This window comes from Lytechinus variegatus, chromosome 10 (assembly GCF_018143015.1).
Source record: "Lytechinus variegatus isolate NC3 chromosome 10, Lvar_3.0, whole genome shotgun sequence".
In the NCBI taxonomy this organism is placed as follows: Eukaryota; Metazoa; Echinodermata; class Echinoidea; order Temnopleuroida; family Toxopneustidae; genus Lytechinus; species Lytechinus variegatus.
In genome coordinates, this window is record NC_054749.1 from 9354748 (window position 1) to 9379634 (window position 24887).

The 24887-nt window shown below is 35.6% G+C and overlaps 1 protein-coding gene across 1 annotated transcript; it reads right to left on the reverse strand.

Moving 5' to 3' along the window:
- Window positions 1–907: 907 nt before the first annotated feature.
- LOC121422546 (protein phosphatase 1 regulatory subunit 7-like) lies at window positions 908–24887 on the reverse strand. The gene is made up of 16 exons (XM_041617690.1): window positions 24551–24887; window positions 17809–18040; window positions 14799–14888; window positions 13627–13698; window positions 12923–12981; window positions 12234–12286; window positions 10578–10720; window positions 9104–9190; window positions 7856–7927; window positions 6968–7029; window positions 5932–6055; window positions 5537–5619; window positions 4177–4295; window positions 3279–3360; window positions 2607–2747; window positions 908–2262 (listed from the first exon to the last, which is right to left on the reverse strand). The coding sequence occupies exons 1-16, from the start codon at window positions 24787–24789 to the stop codon at window positions 2205–2207; spliced, it is 1716 nt and encodes a 571-aa protein (XP_041473624.1). The 5' UTR covers window positions 24790–24887; the 3' UTR covers window positions 908–2204.

Below are 24887 nucleotides of genomic sequence, written 5' to 3' on the forward strand. Positions count from 1 at the left end.
GTTTTATCAGACATACACTGTAGGAACTGTGTATCTCAGCCAATCAAAATCAAGGAAATTTGTCAGATCGGACAACTTGTCGGACAAAAATGATGATGAAACGCTCCCGAGCAATGTTTTTGTTTAGGTTGGCAGCTCTGTACTTAAGTGGTATTTGAGATTTTCTTTTAGTATTAAGATATGATCATATTCACAATACAAGTTAGATTGTCTCTTTCTTTGGTACATGTACACCTTTGAAGAGATGCTGGGATTTTGTGATATTCAGCATTGCAGTGTTATGTCAGGTCTAACATACCACAACCTTGAACTGTACATCCTCTGAAGTTCTATTGCATCAGAATCAAAGATAATTATCAGCATACTTCACACAGGCATTAAAAAACATTGTCAATTGGTACAAAGTATTTTGGACGGGAGCTCTGCAAAATGACATTGCACTAAATTGAATAAAACCTTCACCTCAAGGTGTTGACTAAAAGCTATGACAATACAACAATAGCTTTCATAATTAATAGAATATTATGAATACAAAATAAACTCATTTCTGTGACTTTAATAGTCGATAACCAACACACAACACATTATTAAGTTCAATGTGCAGACTTGAATCTGTGGTTGCAAATTACCATGTAATCACATGTGAGGGGAATATATGCTTTAATGACTGTATAATACCACGCATTTTGCAATAAAGAAGTACCATTAGGTACAAAAGGCAGTGCATATATATTTTTTATTACTATACACTCTGTTCTGATTTTATAGATAACCACCATGTTCTATACAGGTGAATATTGAGTGTTTCATAATGGCATTGATAAGTGCTCCAAGAAAACTTCAATATCAGCCAATACTGACACATCAAAAAAAATCATTTAACACTTGAGCTTATGAACTATAATTAAAATAAACAATCCCTCTATTTTGGATCTGGTGCCAGCGTCGGATGCTCACTATTAGTGAATGGTACATTATTTGAGCACAATCATGATCGACGTAAATGTTATGGTCAATAATTTGTTTTTCTTGAACAATTCTGAATTGTTGACATGCACCTTTGAAAGTCTGTGATACTCTATAGCCATATCGCAAAGGATTACCCTAACTTGCAGGAGAAATCATCTGTACGGCAGGCAAAATTTTCGTTAGAATGTATTTGGGGAATACTTCTCACAACTTTCTGCCTAATTTTGCAACATTGAGCTTTGTCATTGCAAATAATGGGAATTTTCAAGAGCTCCTTTTTAAGTTTTCAGGGCTCTTTTGGGCATTTCATGGGTGAAATTGCGCAAAGCCCCGATGTAATTTTTTCCCTTGCTGTATGGCTTCAATAGAGAATAAATGCACCAAACTGAAGATTCAACTGGTAGATCCTCTAGACATTTTGTTATAGTATAGATAACACCATAGGAGTATCAATGATCCAACTCTGCTTGTAAAGACGACAATCACGATCACCAGAACACATTCTCTTCATAATGCGACTACAATGTAACGCTCTGCGATGATTCAATCAGAAAGCGGTTGTCTTGTGATTTTACAGTCCAGGATTCAGAATCAAGTCAAAACAATTATGTGAAAGCACTGAGGTGCAGTGAATCTAACCACATCATCCCTTGTAATCGGAGGGTCGTGTGTTCAAATCCCCTATGGCCTAGCCAGCCTCCTTTGAGCTTGCACCTTGCCTCTCTCCACCCAGGGGTGTGGTATGCCTTGAAACTGAGTTAAGAATATTGCCATAAAGCTCACCAGGAAGTGGAGAATAGCATACACCATGTACAGGGTGATAACATTTCTGTACCGCTCTCCACCCAGGGGTGTAGTACGCCTCGTAATTGAGTTTGGAAACTGGCCCGAAATCTCTCCAGGGAGTGGAGAAAAGGTATATGTCATATGCGGGTAAGCCATAATCTCATGACCTGGGCAATCATATTTCTATACCGCTCTAAACCCAGGAGTGTAGTATGCCTCGTCATTGAGTTAAGAAACTTCACGGAAAGCTCCTCAGAGAATGGAGAAAGGGTATGCACCATGTACAGGCACATGTAAGACACAATTTGATGACCTGGGTAATATTATGTCTATACAGAGCAAAATATCATTCTCAGATGATGCTGCCATCTACATGCATACATACATGTACATACTCTCTTTTTTGTAGAAAATGGATAAAAATTAGAGATTATCACCGGAGTGTTCAACTATGATCCTGAGAAATTCTGGGATGCAAAGGCCTTGGCATCGGCAATTCTACTCCGACTGGAATGAAAGATTGAAAGAAAAGATAATACATGAAAAATTCATCAATATCAATAACAATCTTCAAGATATTAAAGGAGAATGTTCAATGAAAACAATTCCAATATTCGAAATGAGTTCCAGATTTAAAAAAAAATACACAAACTTTATTGCAAATTTAAGCTTTCTTAACAATGCCAGTCATGTAAGCACTGTACTTACATGTATGTTTCTCTTTTTTTTCTTGTCTTATTATGTATTGAATAGAAAATCTTCATTCTTAATCCCCCCCCCCCTAAAATGGGTACAAATATTCTATAATTCTTAATATTTATATTCTCATGAATCATTAATCGGCTCATTACCTGTTGCACCTGCTCTTTGGTCTGCCATCTGACATAGCAGACACACTACGAATGGATAGATCATCAGAGAATCCTGTCATTGGTCTATGGCTTGGTGGTTCACTGGGTAAGGTGTTCAGGACGGTACGGATGTTAGCAAACCTGATAAAGGATAGACATAAGAAAGAAAGTGGGTCTAAGGCGTTACAAATTAAAATAATAGAACCACAGTTATATTTTTAAAGGACAAGTCTACTCAAACAAAAAGTTGATTTGAATAAAAAGAGAAAAATCCAACAAGCATAACACTGAAAATTTCATCAAAATCAGATGTAAAATAAGAAAGTTATGACACTTTAAAGTTTCGCTTAATTTCACAAACAGTTATATGCACATCCTGGTTGTTATGCAAATGAAGAGACTGATGACATCATCCACTCACTATTTCTTTTGAATTTTATTATATGAAATCTTAAATGATTTTAATTGTCTCCTCATTGTTAAGTGATATGTGCTATATACTGGTTGTAGGTTTGGCGTTGCCTGTGCCTGGGAGGTGAAAAGCGAACTGAATCACTATGATTCGCAGGTCTCTCCTCCTGATATAACTGATTGGGGGAGTGCAGGTGGATCACTACACCAAAGTTTCCCCCTACATGCAAATCAAGGTGGAAGAGCAGTTCTCATACATACCTGTTTGAAAGGCTGGTCATGAAATCTGTCAGGTCTTGATCAGAATGCTTCAATTGATTCTCTACCTGTCTTGCACTCACAACTGAAATAAAAATATATACAACAAAAACATCTTACAAACCAAACCTACAACCAATAGTTTCAGCTTCATACTTATCTTGTCTGTGAAAATCTTTAACTATTTGGTCAGTATAATGGTATTGTTAAAACAGAATCTTTTTTATATCAATATGTGAATAAAAGCTATCCAATACTGGGCAATTTCATATAAATCATCAACATTTTTGTAGATCTGACCCCCCTTCCATTTTCTCCAGTCTTATTACATTTCATGAACTTCTCAAGCCATGACAATTTGATAATATTGATAACAAACATTGCTTATGGTATATAGCACATATCACAACTGTGACCCCTACAAAAAACAGCATTTGCTGATAGGGTGTTCCATCTCAACAAGTGGTAAATTAATAAATAGATAAATAAATAAAAAAATAAGTAAAAAAAATAAAACAATATCATCAGGTGTCTATGCACTTTTGAAGAAGAAAATAAAAGAAGGAATAAACCTTTTTTCAGCTCCTCTCATCTGGTTTGGAGTCCTTTTCAGGACTTTCAAGAAAAGAATACCTAAAATTTCCTCTTTTCATCCTTTCTTGTCTTTCCATTTCAATTTTTCTGCCTGTATTTCCTTTCCGTTCTATATATTACACATGGTGAACTGTAAACCTTTATTCAATACAAGATTTTACAAGGAGCCTGTGTAATATCAACTAGAAAACCGAGACAAATCATTTCATGAAGAATCCACGTAGAGAGGGTGAAACGTATATTGTATGGCATTACCATTACTGCACTATAAACCTGAAATAAATTCCATCCCCCTTTATATCTTTACCTGTTGATGCTGACATAGGTCTCATAATGGGGGCTGTTTTATTTCCTGTATTCCTCTTAATCACAGCACCATCTAGGATCTCAAGGCCCAATAAACTTGCTTGTAGTTCTTGATGATAACTAGTATGACAAAAAAATAAATGTAAACAGATAAACTAAACTACCATGTAATAATGAAAACACAGCAAAAATGTAGTTCTTTGTGATAACTGCAACAAACAAAAGATGACCATGCAATAATATAAACAAATCACCATGTTGCAAAACACACTTTCCAGCGGAATTCTTCACAAACTATCATAGGCAAACGTTAACCACTGAAGGGCAAGTTCAACACAACAAAAAGAAGAACACCACTGAAAATTTTGTCTAAATCAGATTTAAAATAAAGTTACAGCATTTTGAAGTTTTGCTTAATTTCATCAAACAACCAAGTTATATGCACATCCTGGTCGGTATGCAAATGAGAGGTCTGGTGACATCACCTACTCACTATTTCTTTTGTGTTTCTTTGTATAGAATATGAAATATTCAAATTTATCCTCATAGTCATTAGAAATAAACATTTATTCATATCTGAGCATGTGGTATTACCACTGTTTTAACATTCTGTGGTTTAGTCATGATAATCATTATTGTCAAATCTGTCAAATTTGGAATATTGTAATTCAAACAATTAAAAAAAGAGTGAGAGACATCACCCACTCTGTCATTTGCAAAACAACTGTTTTGTGAAAAATAAGCAAACCTTTAAAATGTCATAACTTTATATCTTACATCCAAGTTTGAAGAAATTTTCAGCATTATGTTTGTTTGATTTTTTTCTTTTGATTAAAATCAACATTTTTCTGGAGTGGATTTGACATTAATACACCTCTGAGTAAATACAGTACACCCCTGAGTAAACTTTAAAAATCCTTCACGAGACTATTAAACTGCAGATTTTGTCAAATGACAAAATTTTAAAAGCAGCCCTGAAGACATTTTATGAATGAATTTGAAATTAATATATTTAATGCATGATAATGTTAATATTATTTGTACTTATAAATCCACCATTTTTTATTCCAAATTTCATTTTATTTCATTTGCTTAATTTTACCAGGGTGGTTTTTTTCAATAACATGCTTTTTTCCTAAGAGATCCTGAAGAATTTGGCATATCCTAAAGAAACGCTAATCAAATTTCAATCCTGATTTGAAAACCTAATTAGGTTATATATAATTTCTTGGATAAATTGAACTAAGATAATGCTTTATGTAGAATAACTCGCGTTTAAAAGGGCGATATATGAGAAAAGAAATATCAAGCCCCATGAGTATACTGATCAGGGTAATATATTTATAAAGATAATAATTTACCTTGGTTTTTCTCCTTCTGGTTGCGAAAATGGATTTCCCTGAACATACAACTCTGACAAATGTTGACATATATGTAATGAAAGCTGTATGAAAAGAAAAAGAATATTTTGTGAAAATCAACATTAAAAAAATATATTTCTGGCAATAGATTTATATGCCCATGCATCCCCTTTTGAAATTTGAAAATGCAGTTAAAACAGAAGTGTGCCCCCCCCCCCTTGAAAGTGAATACCTTTTTTTTTTGCTTGTCAATTTTTTTGTGGATGAAATCCATTTAATTTCTGGTTACAACCCTTCTCTTTTTTTTTTGGGGGGGGGGCTTGTCAAAATTTTCCTTGGGAAATGTACCCCCCCTTATAAAAAAATCCTGAATCTACCCCTGACGGTTCTCTTACCACTGACTTCCATCTGACAATTCTATTGTTACAGACATTGAGAACTTCAAGAGCAGGGAACTGATCAACGATGAACTCTAATTCACTGATCTTATTGTGAGAAACATCAAGAGTGTGTAATGACCTGGTGAGGAAAAACAGAGGAACTAATAAATTTTGCTTTCAAAATACATACAGTACATCACAGAGAGTGAGGTCTGGTAGACTGTACATTTAAGATAACAATAATAATATGGTCTATCTATATAGCACACTTACTGTAAGCATAGTGCACCCCGACTGTTACAGTAGCTGAGCCGCCAGACGCTACATCTTTCAAGGAATATATCCTACCGGGTACTCATTCACCTCAACTGGATCAAGTGCAGCACAAAGTGGGTAAATTTCTTGCTGAAGGAAAACACGCCATAGCTTGGATTTAAACCTGTATCCCTCCGATTGAAAGACAAGAGTCATAACTACTGGACCAAGATGCTCCCACAGTAGAGAATGAGATCAATTTGCTTCTGCAGTATAAAGTGTCATTTGAAGTGCGGTCTAAAGGACAGTACAGTTTAGGTCAACATAGTGAACAGAATCCTGCACAAAAGGTGTTTAGGAAGCGGAAATCCTGCTAGGCTTCCCCCCCCCAATTTCCCCATTTATTTATATGTTAAATCAGAAAAATTAATCGCAAGACATTGAATGGCTTTGACTTGTTTCAGGTAGGTTCGTGTAGATTTAATAAAAATAATAATAATGATGTACAATTATATAGCGCTTATCACAATAGTTTCTAAGCCCTTAACATTTGAATTCAATTCCTTGAATGCTTGAGTAGCCACGCTATAGCCGGGATAATAGTATGCAGCACGAAGAAACACTGTATTACGAGCTTTATAAATGTTGCATATTGTGATTATTATTTTATATCTATCTCTGTTCTAGGACACATAATTTTGAAATTTTCTTTAAATCATTAAAAGTTTTATAAAAACAATGAAGATACATGGCAAATGGACTTCAAAACAAAGAGTAAAAGAATGAACGATCTTACCTTAGCCTCTCGACAGCTTTCAACGTGTCGACCGTTAACTGATTGTGCGATATCCTCAAAACCTGATAAGAAATATGGTAAAATTTTGCCACTGTAAAATTCAAATCCAATATGGTGTGATTCACCTATTTTTTTTCCATTCTTAAAGCAAAAACAGATATACAGTGGTGCTAAAAAGTTAGTGAATCTGATACAGAAAATGAATATATTTAAAGTGTTCAAGTCCTGCAGTGTTTTAGATATTTAATTGTGAAGTCAGGTGATAAAATATTTATATTCAACAAAGTTTGTTCCTTTGGGCTCGCCAGACATTGTAGTGTTGGTGTCTACATTCAACACTCAGCATGAAGGAGTGCATTCTGTGGTGGGGTTCACTAACTTTTGAGCACAACTGTATATCATGATGAAAGTTTAACAAAGGACTTATTTGGGAGTTTTTTGGTATTAGTTGTGTTTATCACAACTATGCATGGTATAAATCCTGGTAAGAGCATTCTTTGTACAGCATCATCATTTTCGTCCAACAAGTTGTCAGATCTGACATCGTTTCTTGACTTTGATTGGCTGAGAAGTACTGTCACTGTGGTTACTGTCGGATAAAACATGACTTGTCGGATTAAACGTCCAACAAGTCGTTTCATGAAACGCTTCCCAGGTGTCAGGTTTGAATGTAACTACCCTGCTTTTATGACAGAGACATGGGTGAAAAGTTGACTCTATAGATGAATGAATAAATGTAGGAAATCAACACACACAAAGAACAAAGATTTGATTTGCATGAGTTTAAAATGAAAGATACAAAACCTGACAGTTTGAAAAAAAGAAGAAAAAAGGAAATACATTCCTCTTTTAATGTCTTCTTTGATAGCTAAACAAAAATATACTCACCGTCAAATTATGGAGCCCCTTGATTCCACTTAAGTCTGCTATCTTGTTGTTTGATACATCAATCTCTTGTAGCTACAATGACAAAGACAGAAAATAATCTCACTAAGGACTAAAGTTGCTGTTACATGTTTTGTATAAAGAGTTTGAATTTTAGAACACCAAAAAAACAACACAAAATTTGTTTTAAGAAAACAAAAGATGACTCTACTTTAAATGCCTCATGACAAACCAATCAGGGAAACCATATTAATTAATCAGATCAAATCAAATAAAACATCACATCTCATGAATCTGTTCCAGACACTGTTTAGGTTTCTAAACATTGTGTATACATGTATGTGGAGTAGCACTGTTGGAATAAATGAAAATGCAATTTATTACACAATTTTCTTGGCACTGCATGTCTGATCACAATTATTTTCCTACAAAATTCCAGCCTCCTATATTTCCTTTCCACAAATTAAAGCTGATTTGAAGTATAGGAAATAGGCTCCAAGACTTTTATTTTGATCAAAGTCTTGTTTTTTTATCAAAAAGGAAGAAATTCTTCAAATTAAGTTTTCGCCTGTATTGTTCATCAAACCCACACCCTTGCCATTGTAAGCGCAATGACTATCCCATCACACCACGCTGATCAGCTCCTCTCATCGTTGCCAATTACTTTTATATAGCTTTATGACTTGTGTTCATGATGTGGGTGAAATCTTTGACTACAAATATCCTATCCTAATGCCTAAAGGAAAAAGTTTGTAGGAAAAAAATTGCTGCCTGGCCGGGCCTGTTCATGAACCGGACCATGCTTAGTGTGGACAGTACCTTTGGAATAAATCTAAATAATGATAATTATACTTGCGTATATAGCGCTTAACACTTATTTTATCAGAAGTCTTTAAGTGCTCTACAGTAATGCAGCATCATTACCCTGGCTTTAGCACAGCATCTGTTACTTGGACTGTGCTTCAAAGATCAAATTCTTACCAGGTACCCATTCACCACACCTGGGTTGAGTGCAGCACAATGTGGACAATTTCTTGCTGAAATAAAGCATGCTTTTTTTCGGATCGAACCCATGTTCCTCAGATTGAAAGACGAGTCTTAACCACTAGACCACAAAGCATCGACGCCCCCACTTTGAAAAAACATTTCATTTCCATTATTTTTTTATATAATCTATGTCACGTGGGGCCTGTTAGTGATCCGCATCATGGTCAGTACATCAGGCATTCACACTGATCAAGAGGTACTTACTTTGCGACATCTCTTGAGATCTGTAACCGCTCTTAAACAGTTGTGTGTTGCACGGAGCTCTTCTAATGACGACAGTGCATTCAAGGCCTGGAAAATAAATATGATGCAAAGGATTATAACTAACTGACCGACTACTTAAAGTAAAAATATATTGAAAATCCTTGAAATGGCCAATTACAAATCAAATTAGAGCAGAAAATAAGAACACTGTGGTACTTCAATTATCATGGAGACTGATGAAAGTCAATTCTAAAATTAGTCAGTTATGTTACGCTGTTCATGATCACAAATACAAAGTTATATACAGTATATTAGAGGATGGATTGATTGAAATTGAATTCTTCCTTAGTGTTGTCCTTCACTGTACGATGATTGGGGCACGATGACAATGAAATGTTTTTGTGCACACATACAATACTGCACTGCACTATAGCACGGCAGCTAGCTGTAGATAGATGCAAATGCATTCAAGGTGCAGCTCTTGTTTACATCTTGCTAGCTTTTTTATGTTTTAGTTTTACATTTAATTTTAATTTACCTTAAATATTTGATTCAACGAAGTATTAATCATAAAACTTATTTGTAAAGAAAAATCATTTTAATTGTAACTTAATCTTTATATGAAAAAAGAATTCCCTGAATTCCATACTTTTGTCAGAATAATGATATCGAAATTCAATCTAACAGAATGAGCGAGTGTCTATCCTACGAGTCAAGTTCATGTAGCTTGATCGTCAGTGCATATCTCTGCTGCTATTCGTGAGTTGATTTGGATACATGAATTATTTAGTTCAGACATACTTGTTTGATAGTACAGTGCAAGCATTATTTCTAATTATTATTTTTAAAATTACACTTCTAAGTCAATTTGTTGAGTAAGTTAAGTGACCCTGCCTGACATGGTCGTGGACTTGACCTTTTGACCTCAAATTTGATAGGCTTCCTAGGATCAATGCTAGTATCATACAAACCAAATTATATGAGCCTAGGATAAGTTAAACTAAAGTTATCGTGTTTGCAAGCACTTCAGAAGGGTAATATGAAAACATGTCACTGTGACCTTGACCTTTGATCTTTTGACTTCAAAATTAATAGGCTTCCTGGGAATCATGCTTGTATCATACACAACAAATTATAAGAGCCGAACTAGTTAACGGACGGAGAGACAGATGGACACCAAGTGCGATACCATAATACTTCCCGTAGGACGGGCGTATACCAAGTGAAAATAATCATACATTTATCACTTTTTTGTTGAAAAGTCAATTTGCACTGACTTTGTAGACAAAGTCATGTTTTTAACAATTTTGGGTCTGACATAAAAACAAAGTCAGCGAGCAGCACGGTAAAAACAAATTTACTCTGGGGCATTGTGACAAAATCCGTCAAAGGGGGGGGGGTCAAATTGAGCACCCTGAGTTCAGAATACGGGCCCATTTCAATAAGTCTCCACTGAATTACAAATTTTACTTACCGCTAAACTGTCAAGCTTGTTTGAGCTGATATCAAGATAGGTAAGTTGTGAACAGGCTGCCAACTCCCTGGCTTCGATCTTTCCCAAATAATTGCTATCTATTCTCAAGACTTTCAACTTCCTTGACAATGCAAGTCCTTTACCTAAATGGTGAAAGAAAAATAAAATCATCACATCAGGGGGATGTTTCACAAAGACTTAAGTATGACTTGCATGTAGAGTTGCACTTAAAAACCAATGCGTGTATGATATGTAACGCACAATCTTGTTGATTAATACGCAGTAGTGCACGTCCTCTTGGCATGATTTGACCGATGTGGCATGCTTTTCACAACGAACAAAACTAGGCATTTAAGTGCGACTCCAAGTCGTACTTAAGTCTTTGTGAAACACCCCCCAGTACATTTGCATACCTGCCAACATTTAGAAAAACAAAATCTGGACAACCAATGGCCTGGGAGCCAGGGGGCCCACTAATCCCCTGCGGTGTCCAGGGGCAGAACCCAGTGCGGGGGTCAAGTAGGCAGTGCCCCCTGGATTTAAGCAACTTTCAACCTAGAAGGACTGGGCTATTTAAGGTGTATTGGAGAACCAAGGGAGGGGCATGAATGGGTCTATGGCAATAATTTTTTCCTCAAATGAAATTTTCAGAAGTCAGGATTTTTGGTGATTTTGAAAGTTGAAAGTCGGGATGATCCTGATAGAATCAAGACAATTCGCAGGTTTGCATTCACTGCTGAAAACAGATAGGCCATCCAAGGTGCATTTTTGGTGTGCATCATTACTTTGAATGCAATATTAAAGTTGTGAATGGTTTTTGTCCACTGTTACCTGTCATCAGACATAATAAGCATAAAACATAAGAAATATTTTTCATCAGACACAATATATTTGTCATCAGACACAATAAGCATAAAACATAAGAAATATTTTTCATCAGACACAATAAGCATAAAACATGAGAAATATTTTTCATCAGACACAATATATTTGTCATCAGACACAATAAGCATAAAACATGAGAAATATTTTTCGTCATCCCTGTTATGCAACGTATCAGTGCATAAACATTTTTATTCCGTTTTGGGTTGCAATAGGGTATTGTATTAGGTTTAGAATAAGGCAGGGTATAGTGTTCAATCCCTGGTTGAAGTTTGTCATTCCATTAGTCTGTGGAATTTAAGGCATGGTCATACCGCCCGAGTGTTGTTGGAGCGGTAGGGAAAGAGAGCCGAATTTTGCTCACAAAATTGGGGAAAAAATTGAAAACATACAATCGAAAACAAAAAAAAAATAATTGAAATTGAAATGGTGAATGGTAGCAAGCGGTGATGATTTTTTCTCTCCGCTCCACGACCGCTCCAACAACGGTCGGGCGGTGTGACCGTGCCTTTACAGTGGATCAATTGTTGCCAGAGCAAATGTCATGGAACTGTATCAACGAGCATGACACAATACAAAATGACAAATACTGAGTATAATTTCGCAAGCAGTTTACTGATTGGGAAAAATCTTTGACTATTACATATTCAGTACCTCCAAGTTTCTTAGAGAATTAAGAAAATGTTTCATTATGATATTTTTTCATTAAATGAAATGACAAAACACATGAGGCATACAATTTCAAATATAAATAAAATCATCGAAAATTCTTACCTATTGTTCTAATTTTGTTGTGCTGTAGTTGCAGTGAACATAGTTCTTGTAACCTGTGAAGGGAAGAATGATCACAAGTCCTAAGTTTCATAGTCTTGTAGCATCCATGCTTTACAAAAACAGCATTAATCCCTGACTTTAAAAGTTCAGCAAACAACATGATTAAGAATTTATAACTGTGGTTGCATACACTGGATATCTATTTCAGTTGCCCTAATGTCAGAATTTCTCCCATTCCTCAGCTGTTTCTTCACTTTAAAGATGTTGGATGTTGTGGTTTCCCATCTTTCTCTATCCACTGTAAATCTCACAGCATTTTGTTGCCATCATCTCCTGAATATTTCCAAGCCAGCTTTTCTGTTTTTCCACCTTTTCCTCTCCTGCCTTCAATTTTCCCTTCATGATTTTCTTTTGTAAAGACTCTTGTCTTCTGGTATGGCCATAGTATGAGGATTTGTGTTACTCTATTGATATCAATAATTCTTTCCGAGTAAAATTCACGAGTTTATGAACATCATCGTTTGTTTTCCTCTCTTTCAGCACATTCTACGTAAATCTCAGAAATAAGCACATTAAAAAGTCAATAAAAATACAGATCAGAGTAAAATGACCACAGTCAACTTGCTATAATGATTGACTCCTGTGAACATTGATTCTTGTTAACAAAGTCTGCACGAAATAATCCTTACCTTTCAATGTTGGCAATGGCACTTATCCTATTATCATACAGCTTCAGATCCCTCAAATCCTGAAGGAAATAGATAAAAAAAAATATTTATTTCTTAGACCTAAAAAAAATATGTTGGTTTGCCACAATGGGGGTTAAAAAATGGGCTGGTCAGTCAGGTTTCTTCCCCTTCCCATGTCATGGATGACATTTTACCATGCAATTTACCATCAAAAATAAAATGAAATTAGGGTCAGTTGGAACATTCTTTTTTTGGTCAAATATGAAAAAACATTACAGTGGGCATGTTTCAAAGGGGTCAGTTGTTTTACAGAAGACAATTATTTTGGGGAGGGCCTTTCTTGTAGCTGCTCTGACTAGATCAAAACCCAACATCAAGGGGTGATCACAAAGATTAAAGTATGACTTAGGGTCGCACTTAATGCCTAGTTGCGTGCGGTGCAAAAGGTATAACTGCTTTGGTAAGATCAAGCAAAGAGGATGAACACTTGCGTAACGATCAATAAGACTGTGTGTTGCATATTGTGTACGCGTTGGCATTCAAGCGCTACTCTAGTCGTACTTACATCTTTGTGAAACAGCCCCCAGTATTTGTAGATTACCATTTCAAATGCAGAGCGAGAAGTGACAAAATAATTCATGAACTTTTTCTAATACTAATTAAGAATTTGATTTACATATGTGGGTCTTTTGTAAGTTACTTACCTTGTTATTGGCAAGATTCTCAATATTCCTGATGCAATTACAGGATAGGTCCAGCACTCGGAGGTTTATGAACTGAAAGAAAGAAAGCACGAGTCTCAACGATAATTCAAATTGCTCAGTGTTTCATACAGGTGACTCTGCCAGAGTGAAATCAAATCTCTTGGGACCACAGCACATTGTTCTACTCAGGTGAAATTGACTTTGAAGATGTTAATATATCATGTTTTGCATATTTCGGTACACGATTATTTGACTTTAATATGGAAGGTTGACTTACAGAATCTGCTCTATTTTTATATGTTTTTTGCAGTAATTGCACTATTAAAAATTAAACGAGAAATTAATACAAATTAACATTAACCTCCCCTAATCTTTTCAAATATTACTATTCAATCATTTCTTTTGAATCTGAATATTCTGATGAATTGGATCAAAGAATTGATCCTCTCTCGGTCATTTAAACAAAAGTATTTAACTTTGATCTCACTCCAATCATGCATGTATCTTCTATTCTATAAACAGAACATGAACTAGATTAAATACATCTCTAACTTCCCATCTTTTTTTAAGGATTAACATGTGTTTTATCTACGTTCAGCAGCACCCATCCATCCTATCAGGGCATTCTCCCCTTTTTCTTTTTTTTTTCTTCGAGGGGGGGTGGGGATATTTTAGGACGGGTTGTTTTGTCCTATACAAACTATATTTTTTTGATAACTTCGTATTTATTTTGTGAGTATTATTTATCATTTATTTATTTTTTTCTCATTTGATTACATATATCTGTATTTGTACTTTGTTATTGGTTGTGTTATCTTTTTTTGAGGGGCCCACATTGTACAAGCATTGCTTTTTAGTGGGTCCCTCCATTTCCATCTTAATTTAATTTCTATTGAAAAAATAGTATACTTAGTTAAAACCTCCAATGTGTTGCCCAAATTGTGTGTTTTTTTCACAACATGTGTATTATTATTTTTGTTTCTCTGCAACGGATACAAATACTTATGTTTATATATGGTATATAACTTGTTTTTGTTTGATGGAAGTGAAATAAATAAAATTGAATTGAATTGAATTGAACATACAAACACACCATCTATCATTAACCATTTCGCACACATACATATCAAGCAGTAGCTACTACATTTTACCATTCAAGCTAAGTTACTTACCATGTCCAAGTTTTTGATGGTACCGATATTTGCTCCATGAAGATCAATGTCATACACCTTGGTAACTTCACTTTCCTGACACTTTTCCATCTGTTTCAGAAAAATAAAACAGTCAAGTTAGAAAGGAATACCACTATAGCCCAACTAAATTTTTATCTATTCATATTACATCATTAACTCATTGAGTGCTTCGTGCACGCTACGTATCCTACTATAACATGCCACACTCGTGCTCGCACGCCTACTATTGATTGCTTTGTGCTTGCATTGTTTCCTACCCTCGCCTGCTTCGTGCATGACTGCGCACATTCGGAATTACAATCATTGTTACGCCTTTTTGCATTGTATTGCGCATCGCATGCACGCCGTAATTAGCACTATTGTGTGCAGTGCGAACTCTGCTTTCTGACAGATCAACTTACGCGGTTTACATTCGACTTTTTCAAGTATTTCTACATTTTTTTTACAAGATATGGCTCCGCCTCTGAGAGGGAAGAGACCTAGGTTTTTTGATCCATACAAAACACTCCACAAAATGGAACTACTTGATAAGACTCATATTTTAGCGGTAAAGATAATAACCAATCCATATAATGAGGACATCATTATAAGGGGTATGAAATTTCCTACAACTCTACTACACAATATTTTGTGGATAAACTAATCGTTAGAGAGTTACAAGCAATTGTAATCATGACTATTGAAAGGAGTGAATACGACTCGCGATCCCAAAATCAATGTGGCACAGGGGGGTTTTGTGGCTGGCACAGGGGATTAGCATCGGATTAGCACTGTGGCGTTGGGCTAGTAGTGTGCGTGGCATGTTAAGAGTTAAAATGATGAAAGAGTTGGAGTCTAGTGGTTCTGACTATCGCCTTGCAATCAGAGGGTCATGTGTTTCAAATCCCTTCATGGTCTAGAGTACTTTGGCAAGACGTTAATCCACACTCCTCCATTCTCTACCCAGTTCCTTAGTGGGTACCCGATAGGATGTGAAAGTCATTGTAGCTTGTCCAGTGTTTTGTGTGCCTCAGATGGCGACTGGCTGAAACACTCCACAGGGAGTGAAGGATGTGCATACATGTACATTGTGTACGGGACCGACTGGATAAATCTGACGACTGGGGTAATGAATAAATCTGTAAGTGCTTAGAGACATAAAATGTACACCTCAAGCGCATTACAAACAATCCATGTATTGAATGATGTAACCCTCATTAAACTCACAGAGCATTTTACATCAGGGCATTTTCACGGTAAATGACGTTACACAGCACAATTTTACACACTTTCATCTGTTGTTTTAGAGATAATCATACACATAATAAAAAGTGTGTAAAATTGTGCCGTGTAACATCAGTTACCGTGAAAATGCCCATCAGTGTATTGTAAATTTACTTTTCATCAAAATCGGATGTAAAATAAGAAAGTTATGAAATTTCAAAGTTTCGCTTCATTTCACAAAAACAGTTATATGAACGAGCCAGCTACATCCAAATGAGAGAGTCGATGATGTCATTCACTCACTATTTCTTTTGTTTTTTATTGTTTGAAATATGAAATATTTTGATTTTCTCATCATTGTCATGTGAAATGAAGTTTCATTCCTCCCTGAACACGTGGAATTCCATTATTTTAACTTTTTGTGCTTCAAGCAAGGAGGTCCAAATCGTCAAATTCGTTAAAATTGAAATATTGTATAATTCAAACAATGAAAAACTAAAGAAATAGTGAGTGAGTGACATCATCGACTCTCTCATTTGGATGTAACTGGCTCGTTCATATAACTATTTTGTTAAAAATAAGCGAAACTTTGAAATGTCATAACTTTCTTATTTTACATCCGATTTTGATGAAATCTTCAGCATTGTGCTTGTCTGATTTTTCTCTATTGATTCAAAGCAACATTTTTCTGAGGTGGACTTGACCTTTAAACACCCCCCCCCCCTGAAAACCTTCCATTGTAATATCGTCTTTTAATACATGAAACAAATTCTAGAATACGTAAATTTAAATTCATGTTCCGTTGGATAGTATCTTCTGACATGAGCTTTATACAACAAAGTCTTCAAAGTCTTCAATTTCATAAGTCACCCAATTGGAGTTATTGTCTCTTTTTACAAAAGAATCTTTTAATTAAATTTTTTTTCTTTTAAAAAAAAATAAGCAACCTTTGCAATTGAGTATATTAGAACAATCCAAGTATATAATAGTTCATTTCAAGTAAATCATGAAAAACAAACTGATTTTTTTAATAAACATTCAAAGGGGATTTTGGTCATTTTATATTCATTTCACACACTGGTTGACTGGAATTCGGGAATAAATTGGACACACGATGTACTCATGTATAGACAAAGCAAAAATATCCAATGTTTGCTTAAACTTGGTCAAGAGATGGATTCAGGTTGCCCTTATAATATCATCCCACAAAAAAGGAAACTCGCGTTCAGGATAAATTTCAAAATGATTAAATTATGTTCTTACTATAAATTTGATAACTATGGTAAGAGTGGAATCTCATCTTTATTTTGGGACCAACAGCTTAGCAAATTGTTGACGCATGGCAGATTACAGAAAATAAATATTGAGGATATTAGAAACCATTTACATAGAAATTCACATGTAAATCTGAACCTTGCCCATTACAGAGATCAGTGAGAAAAACTTAACAAAGAATACAAAAGATATGTGATTAAGACAATTGTTGAATAAGCATGGTTGTCGTTTCACAAATCACTATTTTCTAATTTTTCTGCGCAACCTAATTTTGGCATAAAAACTTCCAACTGGTCTTGAAGTGTTCATCTCATATTAGGTATTAAAATATAGAGGAATAATTGAATTGTATGATGTAAATGAAATATAGGCCTAATTATTCATTTGCATTTGAAGAAAAAGACATGAAAATCCCAGTTTTTTTTTTTCTGGGATGCACTGTATATACTATATTGTTATCCTGGATTTTTCCCCACCAAAAAAGGATTTGCCCATTTCTTATTGAACTCACTACATCTCTGGGGATGATTTTGCCAGTAGGTGTAGTTGTTCCCCCTCTTGCTGCGTCTACTTGATCCTCTGCACCTCCATTGACCCAAGCACTAACAGCCTCCTTGTTGGTGAATACTATCTCATTCTGTGTGTCTGGAGGTCTCTGGTGTCTTTCACTGACAGCCGATGATGGTTTGGTGGAAGCGGATGGTGAAGGTCTCCTTTGCAGAGGAGATGCTTTCCTCGCAGAACTACGGAAAAGAGATATTAAAACCATAAATGTCAATTTTTAATATATGTGTGGCGTCGCGCGATAACCAGACTATTGGTGAGCGACAATAAATGCGCTAGGACGTCATTTAAATACGCGTGTCATCAAACTTTTGTCTGGCGCGCGTCGCGAGGAAAAACAAAACAAACAACCCGCGGGAAATAAAAAAATGTCAGGCGCATTTTTATTTTTCAGAACAGTGGATATTTGCTCGATATATTTGGTGGCGGGTTCGGATATATGTTGATTGGATTTAATTCCCCTGGCTCAAACTCATGAAGGTAAGTTGAATTATGTTGCAGATTGAGTTGTTTTGTTAGATTCATTGATAATTGTGATGCGAGGAATATGGCAACTTAACACTTGAATGTGAATTTTGTGTTGCGTATTTATGTGGATCGATCGATCGAGAGCTTTTTAGGAACTTCAAATTACATGCGACTGCTGAAGCGATTCGCGGTATTTGTCCGGGCCTTTGACGGCCTTTTTAAGATCTAACTTATGTCTGCCTAGGCTATCAACTAGATCTGCACCTACTTAGATAGTCCGTCGTTTCATACTTGTATGTAGCGACGGACTATCTAAGTAGGTGCGGACGGGCTATGTTACACATTTGTATGTAACATAGCCATTTAAGTTAAATCTATCACATGCAATAAGTTTGTAAAAATATATATTTAAAAAAATCAAAATTGGACAAGGAGTAAAAAAGCCATGATAATTTAAAGATATGGATTATTTCGGTGAAACAGTTCTATGCATGATTTTTTATGAATTTACTTGACAAACTTATGCAAAGATGTTTCAACTTGAATGTTATTTTGTATATCATTACATGAAATTATGTTTGTTCTATTGTCCGCCTCCAAGACTAGATATTAATGAATGCAAAAAGGGTGATTTATCATTCACACACGTATGACAAAATAAATAAGTATGATTTTATGTTTTGACATAAGAAAAATTAAAGTAGGGATGTGACATCATCAGCCCATCTGACGAATATTTATTAAGACGTGCTTATATTGCATGAAAAACCTTTTTAGATCTAGTTATCAGATTTTGATGAAATTTGCAGCATTTGCTTGTATCTTAGTACGTTTGATGAGATCATTTTAAGCTCGAAGTATCCTTTTTAATTATGGACATTTTTCAAATCCCCTTCCAAAACAAATTCTTATTTGTCGGACTTCTGATTTTAATTTTTTTTCAGAGGGGTGGGGTTCATTTGCATGAGGTTTACCAAAACTGTGCAAATGATATCGAAATTATAACTAGAAAACAGATTGTCACAATTTATAAGAAATTTATTCAAAAATAACAATATATACATGTATGTATATATTTTTTTTTTTTGGGGGGGGGTTATTTCTTATTTTTTCTACCATCTAGTCGAGCTACATTACATGAGGTTCGCCAACTTTCTACACAAAATCATTCAATGTTTAAAAAAGAAATATTTTTGAAAATAAAAAGAAATATATTTTTTTTAAAGTCTTTTTTAAAAATAAACTTCAACTCTGAAAATTTGTTAACTAATTGGCCTTTATTTCGTTATGTGAAGCATGTTAAAGGCACATCATGGATCTACAGAGCAACTGTATTAGTGCAGTGAGGACAAGGCATCTCAGAACCACAATGCAGCTGACAGCCGCCCTTCAATTTTTCTTTTACCCAACAATAGTTTAATCTTATTATTTTTGGTAGAAAAATATGACATCAGCGAGTACTTCCACCATTATTAGAAATACAAATAACATTTACACACAGTCAAAGAGTGAAATGTTAAATATCATGTTGTTGATAAATGTCCATGAATCATGAAGAAATAAGAATGTAATGTGACTGTTTTTATAACACATTAATATCGGTGAACTTTTCAATTGCATTCATCAAACATGCAGATTCGAGTCATCGGAACGTGGCATTTTTAAGACCGGGACATGAAGAAAGCAAACAATGCAGAGGACGAAAATTATCCCTTTTGGTGACCCTGCTGACATACTCTCTCAGATACTCCCATATATATCAACTGGATTTTCCAAATAGAAGGATTAGGATATATGGAAAGATCTTAGATGATGACAAGGCACCTCGGTCTCCCCGGTTGGGGAGGAAATGGAAAAAAAATACATGTTTTTCTTTGAATGAACAAACTCTATGAATTTTTTCGATTAAAAAACATTTAACTTAATTTATAACGTTTGCTGACCCATTAGAAGGATGTCATTGTAGAAAATTGAAATGTGGTAAGTTTGCTACTGTATTAAGGAGTGTGTAATAATACTAAAGGCACACACTAAGGAGAGATTGTCGTGTTTAATATCCTTTTTAGTGCAAATTTGGACAGTAGAGAGCGATGCACATCCCTGAGTTTTGCTAATACTGCTGCATAGAAAAGAGTAAATGTATGTAGTCTCTTCCATATCAAGAATTAACCTCTGAAATTATATTTTTATTCAAGCATTAGATGTTTACAACGCATTTCATTCACACGTGTACAGAGTGTAGCATAGAAAAGAAGATTATGTATTTGTGATTATTTGTTAGTTATAATACCTGTCGTTTTAATATGTGGAGACAAGTTTTTATGCAAAGTTTTTTTTTCTTTTTAAACGAAGTGCCAAAAAATCATAATCCTTCAGTGATCCAGATAATTTGGCACTAATTTGTGAAATATATTTCCATGACTACCCCATCCCTAAAAAGAAACCAACTGTGGCCCATTTCAAGAAATGTTGGTAATTATGATCCCTTGCTCGAATGAAAACTACCATGAAAACAGTGAAACTTCTGCTTCCTGATTCGCTCGTTCAATGAAAGTTGATATTTCGTCAAGAGTTGCTGTCATATTAAACCTTTATGAAATGTAGCTCGCATCAGCTTTATTGCCACATAAAAAACTTGGTTTTGCAAAATTGAATTTTGTTTGTGTTTATTTTCCAAAGCTTAAGCATGATTTTTTTTAGATTTTACTTTGCGAGAAAGTAAAGTATGGACAAACAGCAAGGTAGTGTCTTTTTTTTGGGGGGGGGGTTATGGGCAGGGAGGAATCTAGTAGGGTAGAGGTGGGCAGGGGCTTTGGCCCCACCTTTTTACCTAGAACGCATGTATAAACATGTAAAAAAAATACAATTTGATTGTGATCTTTTTGTTTGCATGGACAGCCCCCTCCCATTTTCGAAAATATTCTGCGGCGTATGTGGGGGTGGGCACCCCCCCAAAAAAAAAATAATGATAAGCTGTCCCCCCCAAAAAAAAAGAATTCAGATAAATAATCCAACCACATCTGCCCCTGGTCATTGGATCTGGTGATCTCCTCCCATGTTAAAACAACGCGCTATGACGAATGTAGTATGACAAATGGTCTCCATAAGGTTTTTTTTTTGCATATAATGTGAGTGTGTGGGTGTGGGTGTGGTTGAATATGCATAATAATTTGTTTTATTGTATTCGCCTAGGTGTGTATGTATGAAATTATGTCTGCACTACAAAGATCACCTCGCCTAGGCCAGGTATGTTGGGCGTTACAAGAGAACCAACATTTCCCTATCATGAAAAGATGAATAATATGCCAGACTACCATGACTACCCTTACAGCCAGGCAGGGGGGGGGTACCCCTGATTCAATTGGCCATATCTCTAATTTAAACATGAATTAGACTCTAATATTTTGTATAGACATTGTACCTGTGTCCAGGTACCAGAAAACATAAAAACACCAAAATCCAAAATTTCACCTATAATACCCATTTTCCCAGGATGGCTCACATATATATACACATCTCTAAACAGATCATCAACAATGATCACCAGCAAATCATGTTGGTGATTTGTGAAGTGTGTGGTACACTAGACCAACATGGTTATTTACAGTATCCTCTAGAGACATGCTATTCCATCTGAGTTGAAATTGGTCGGCCCCTTTCAGCAAAACAATGACCCCAAGAATAGTTCTTAGCTTTGTAAGAAATGTCTAAAAAAGAAAAAAACTAGACCTTCATTTTTGAGGAGCGGGATTGCACCAGCGTTCCTACCGCACTCCTAAAAAAAATAAGAAAAAAATCGCACTCCTAAAAAATTGCTTAAAAAATCAGTAAAATATTGTAGTCCTATATGTAGATTTTCATGGCAACACCATGGAAGTCTACATGTGGGACTACAATATTTAACGAGTGTAAGTTCAAATCAGAGTCGGGAAAGAGGTGAATATTCTTCATTTTTCTGATAGTTTTCAACTAAATCAAACTAATTTCAAGGAATTATGGAAAATAGATGGCCATTTCATGGATTTAAAGATGTAAAATGTGAAATTACAGTAATTTTTTTTTTAGCAGGAGCGCGAGATTTTGTAAACATATTGAACCAGGCCTAGTTTCACCACAGATTAATTAATAGCTACACAGCTATTGCATATATACGATGTTAAGAAAAATCTAAAATTTATCATACATGTACTATATTGAATTGATTTGAGCTCATCAATGAGAGCGATTCTGAGGAGCTCAATTGAGCTCCTCAAAAAAATAAGGACAGCGATTTATTGAGCTCCTCGAAATTATAAACGTGAAGTACTTAAGAACATGAGATTAGACGAAAGATTATGGCATGGCCTTCACAGTCATCCGACCTGAATCCTATCGAGATGATTTGGGATGAACTTGACAGAATCATAAAAGGCAAAGCAGCCAACTTATGCTGAGCATCTTTGGGAACTCCTCCAAGAGGCCTGGAAGAACATCTCACCAGACTTCCTCAAGAAACTACTCAACCGAATGCCACGTGTTTGCCATGCCATCCCAATTTTTGTTCACAAGGTACTGTAAAATTTATTGAATTATTAAAGATAAAATGTAAGAAAAAAATGAAACATTAAACTTCTGATGAGTATGTTTTGAAAATTGGGAGACCAATTTCCTTTGTTTGCATTTGCTTCAAAAAGGATTACCTTGGCGGCAAATAAAAATGTGATAAGCAGATTCCTCATGAAAAATTACCCCTTTTTACTGTCTACTATAAAAATTCACCGTCTACTTTTGTTTTGATAAAGATTTTTGTCATCCATACACAAATCAAATGGGCTTCTGACCTCAGTGAGACAAATTTTGGGTTGAAAAAATTATGCTTTTGTCTTTGACTTTGTTGCCTGTTGGTGTCATTTCTTTTGTTCTTTTGCAAAGCCAGTCTATAATATGGGAGATTATCTCCCACATTGGAGAGAGTCTCCAATATTGGCCGTGCGCCTCTACCGACCTTGCCACTCACACATTGTACGAGGTTAGTATGTACTAACCTCGTACAATAGACTGTGTTTGACCCTGGATTTCGAAGTAGTCGGCAAACATCGCTTCATTGCTGAAGTAATATTTGCCGAAGCTCCTTCTCGCTACGCACCGGGGCTCTTGCCGGTAAGTAGCAAGAGTTTTTTGAATATAAAATAATAATAAAATAATAATCCGATAAAAAAAGCACATTTTGCTTACCTCGGCCTCGAAAGTGACTTCGCTTGTCTCTTCCACGGAAATACAAGGAAGCCCGTTGGTGGCGCTAATAATTTCACAACCTTGATTCAGCTCCTCGGTAATTTTATAACTGTATCTAAATTCTTTGAATGCGCAATCCTCATGATTAATTTACTAATTATGGGCACCAATTAATGAAATGCCTTCAAAAAACATAATTAATGATTATTATTGGTGATGACAACACTCATTTGCATTAATTTAAAAAGATGACTGATAAAAAAAAAATGAAAATAATATACGTGCCTGGAAAGAAACCAGCAGTACAAGCTTTGACGAACGTCAATAATACGTATACGGTGTACCAAAGTCTATACAATGAAAAGATTGGACACTTCACGGACTTTGCGTAATGCCTTGCGTCGATATGCGTGTAAAATAGTGTAGGTGCCTATTCTTTCCCTTGTCGTGTCTTTGATATGAATATAAATCGCGCGCCCTCTTCAGGAGAAAATTGATATCAACGCTGTCTGATTTCTATCTCCGTAAAATCTTCACTAAAGATCAAGAAAATATACATATTTTTAGAAAGAAACTTCAAGGAGAAGTCACGGAAGGATCTAAATGATTCGGTAAGTGTCATAGCAGGATGTTGAATGTTTATTTAAACAAAATATTTTATGTGGGCAAAAGCCCACTGTATTTTCGAAGTGTAGTGGTGTGTCGCGTGCGTATGACTGATAATCCTTCACTCGCGAGACGATATGAACCCATGGGTGCCGACCTTGCATGTGCGTGAGTGATTAGCAATGTGAGCCGAGAGTGCGCTTCCGCATCGGCCGAAGCCTCGGCGGTGCGCAGGCCCGTTCCCGTACTACAAGACTTCACGACAGAAAAAGTAACAAGTGGGACTGAAGAAAAGACAGTCCGAAGTAAAGACAGTCGATATCACGAAATGCAATTAATAATAAAATAATTATCAAATTAAAAAAGGTATCTAGAGGTAAATATCAAACTTGTGAACTTACCCCTGCACAAAACGTGACTGCCTGGAAGATCTGGGCAGTTTTTCATCTTTCCTTTTTGCTTGGAAACCATCAACAGATCCGTTTTTCAGAGGAGCTGTCGCTCGTTTCTGAATCTCAACGTTGGAAACATCGCCATTTCCAGAAATCTTGGACTTGCTCGAAGACAAAGCTTTGCGAATATTACCCTTGGTTGTACTGGATACAGCTCTGCTGCTCGAAAATTTCTTTGCAGAACTCATTTTTAAGAAATCAAGGTAAAATTCAGAGGCATACTGAGATGAAATTCACGAATTTGATTCCGTTGCGACGATTCGTTTCTATGGTAAGCCTTATGTGG

What these genes read in the sequence shown, in the direction of transcription:
- LOC121422546 (XM_041617690.1), bottom strand. Translation starts at nt 24,789, where the DNA reads ATGAGTTCTGCAAAGAAATTTTCGAGCAGCAGAGCTGTATCCAGTACA. An exon ending in CAGTCACGTTTTGTGCAGGG is followed by an intron (nt 18,041 to 24,550) that starts GTAAGTTCACAA and finishes TCTTTTCCGTAG; the next exon opens with TTCTGCGAGGAAAGCATCTC. An exon ending in ACCTATGTCAGCATCAACAG is followed by an intron (nt 3,361 to 4,176) that starts GTAAAGATATAA and finishes TTTTTATTTCAG; the next exon opens with TTGTGAGTGCAAGACAGGTA.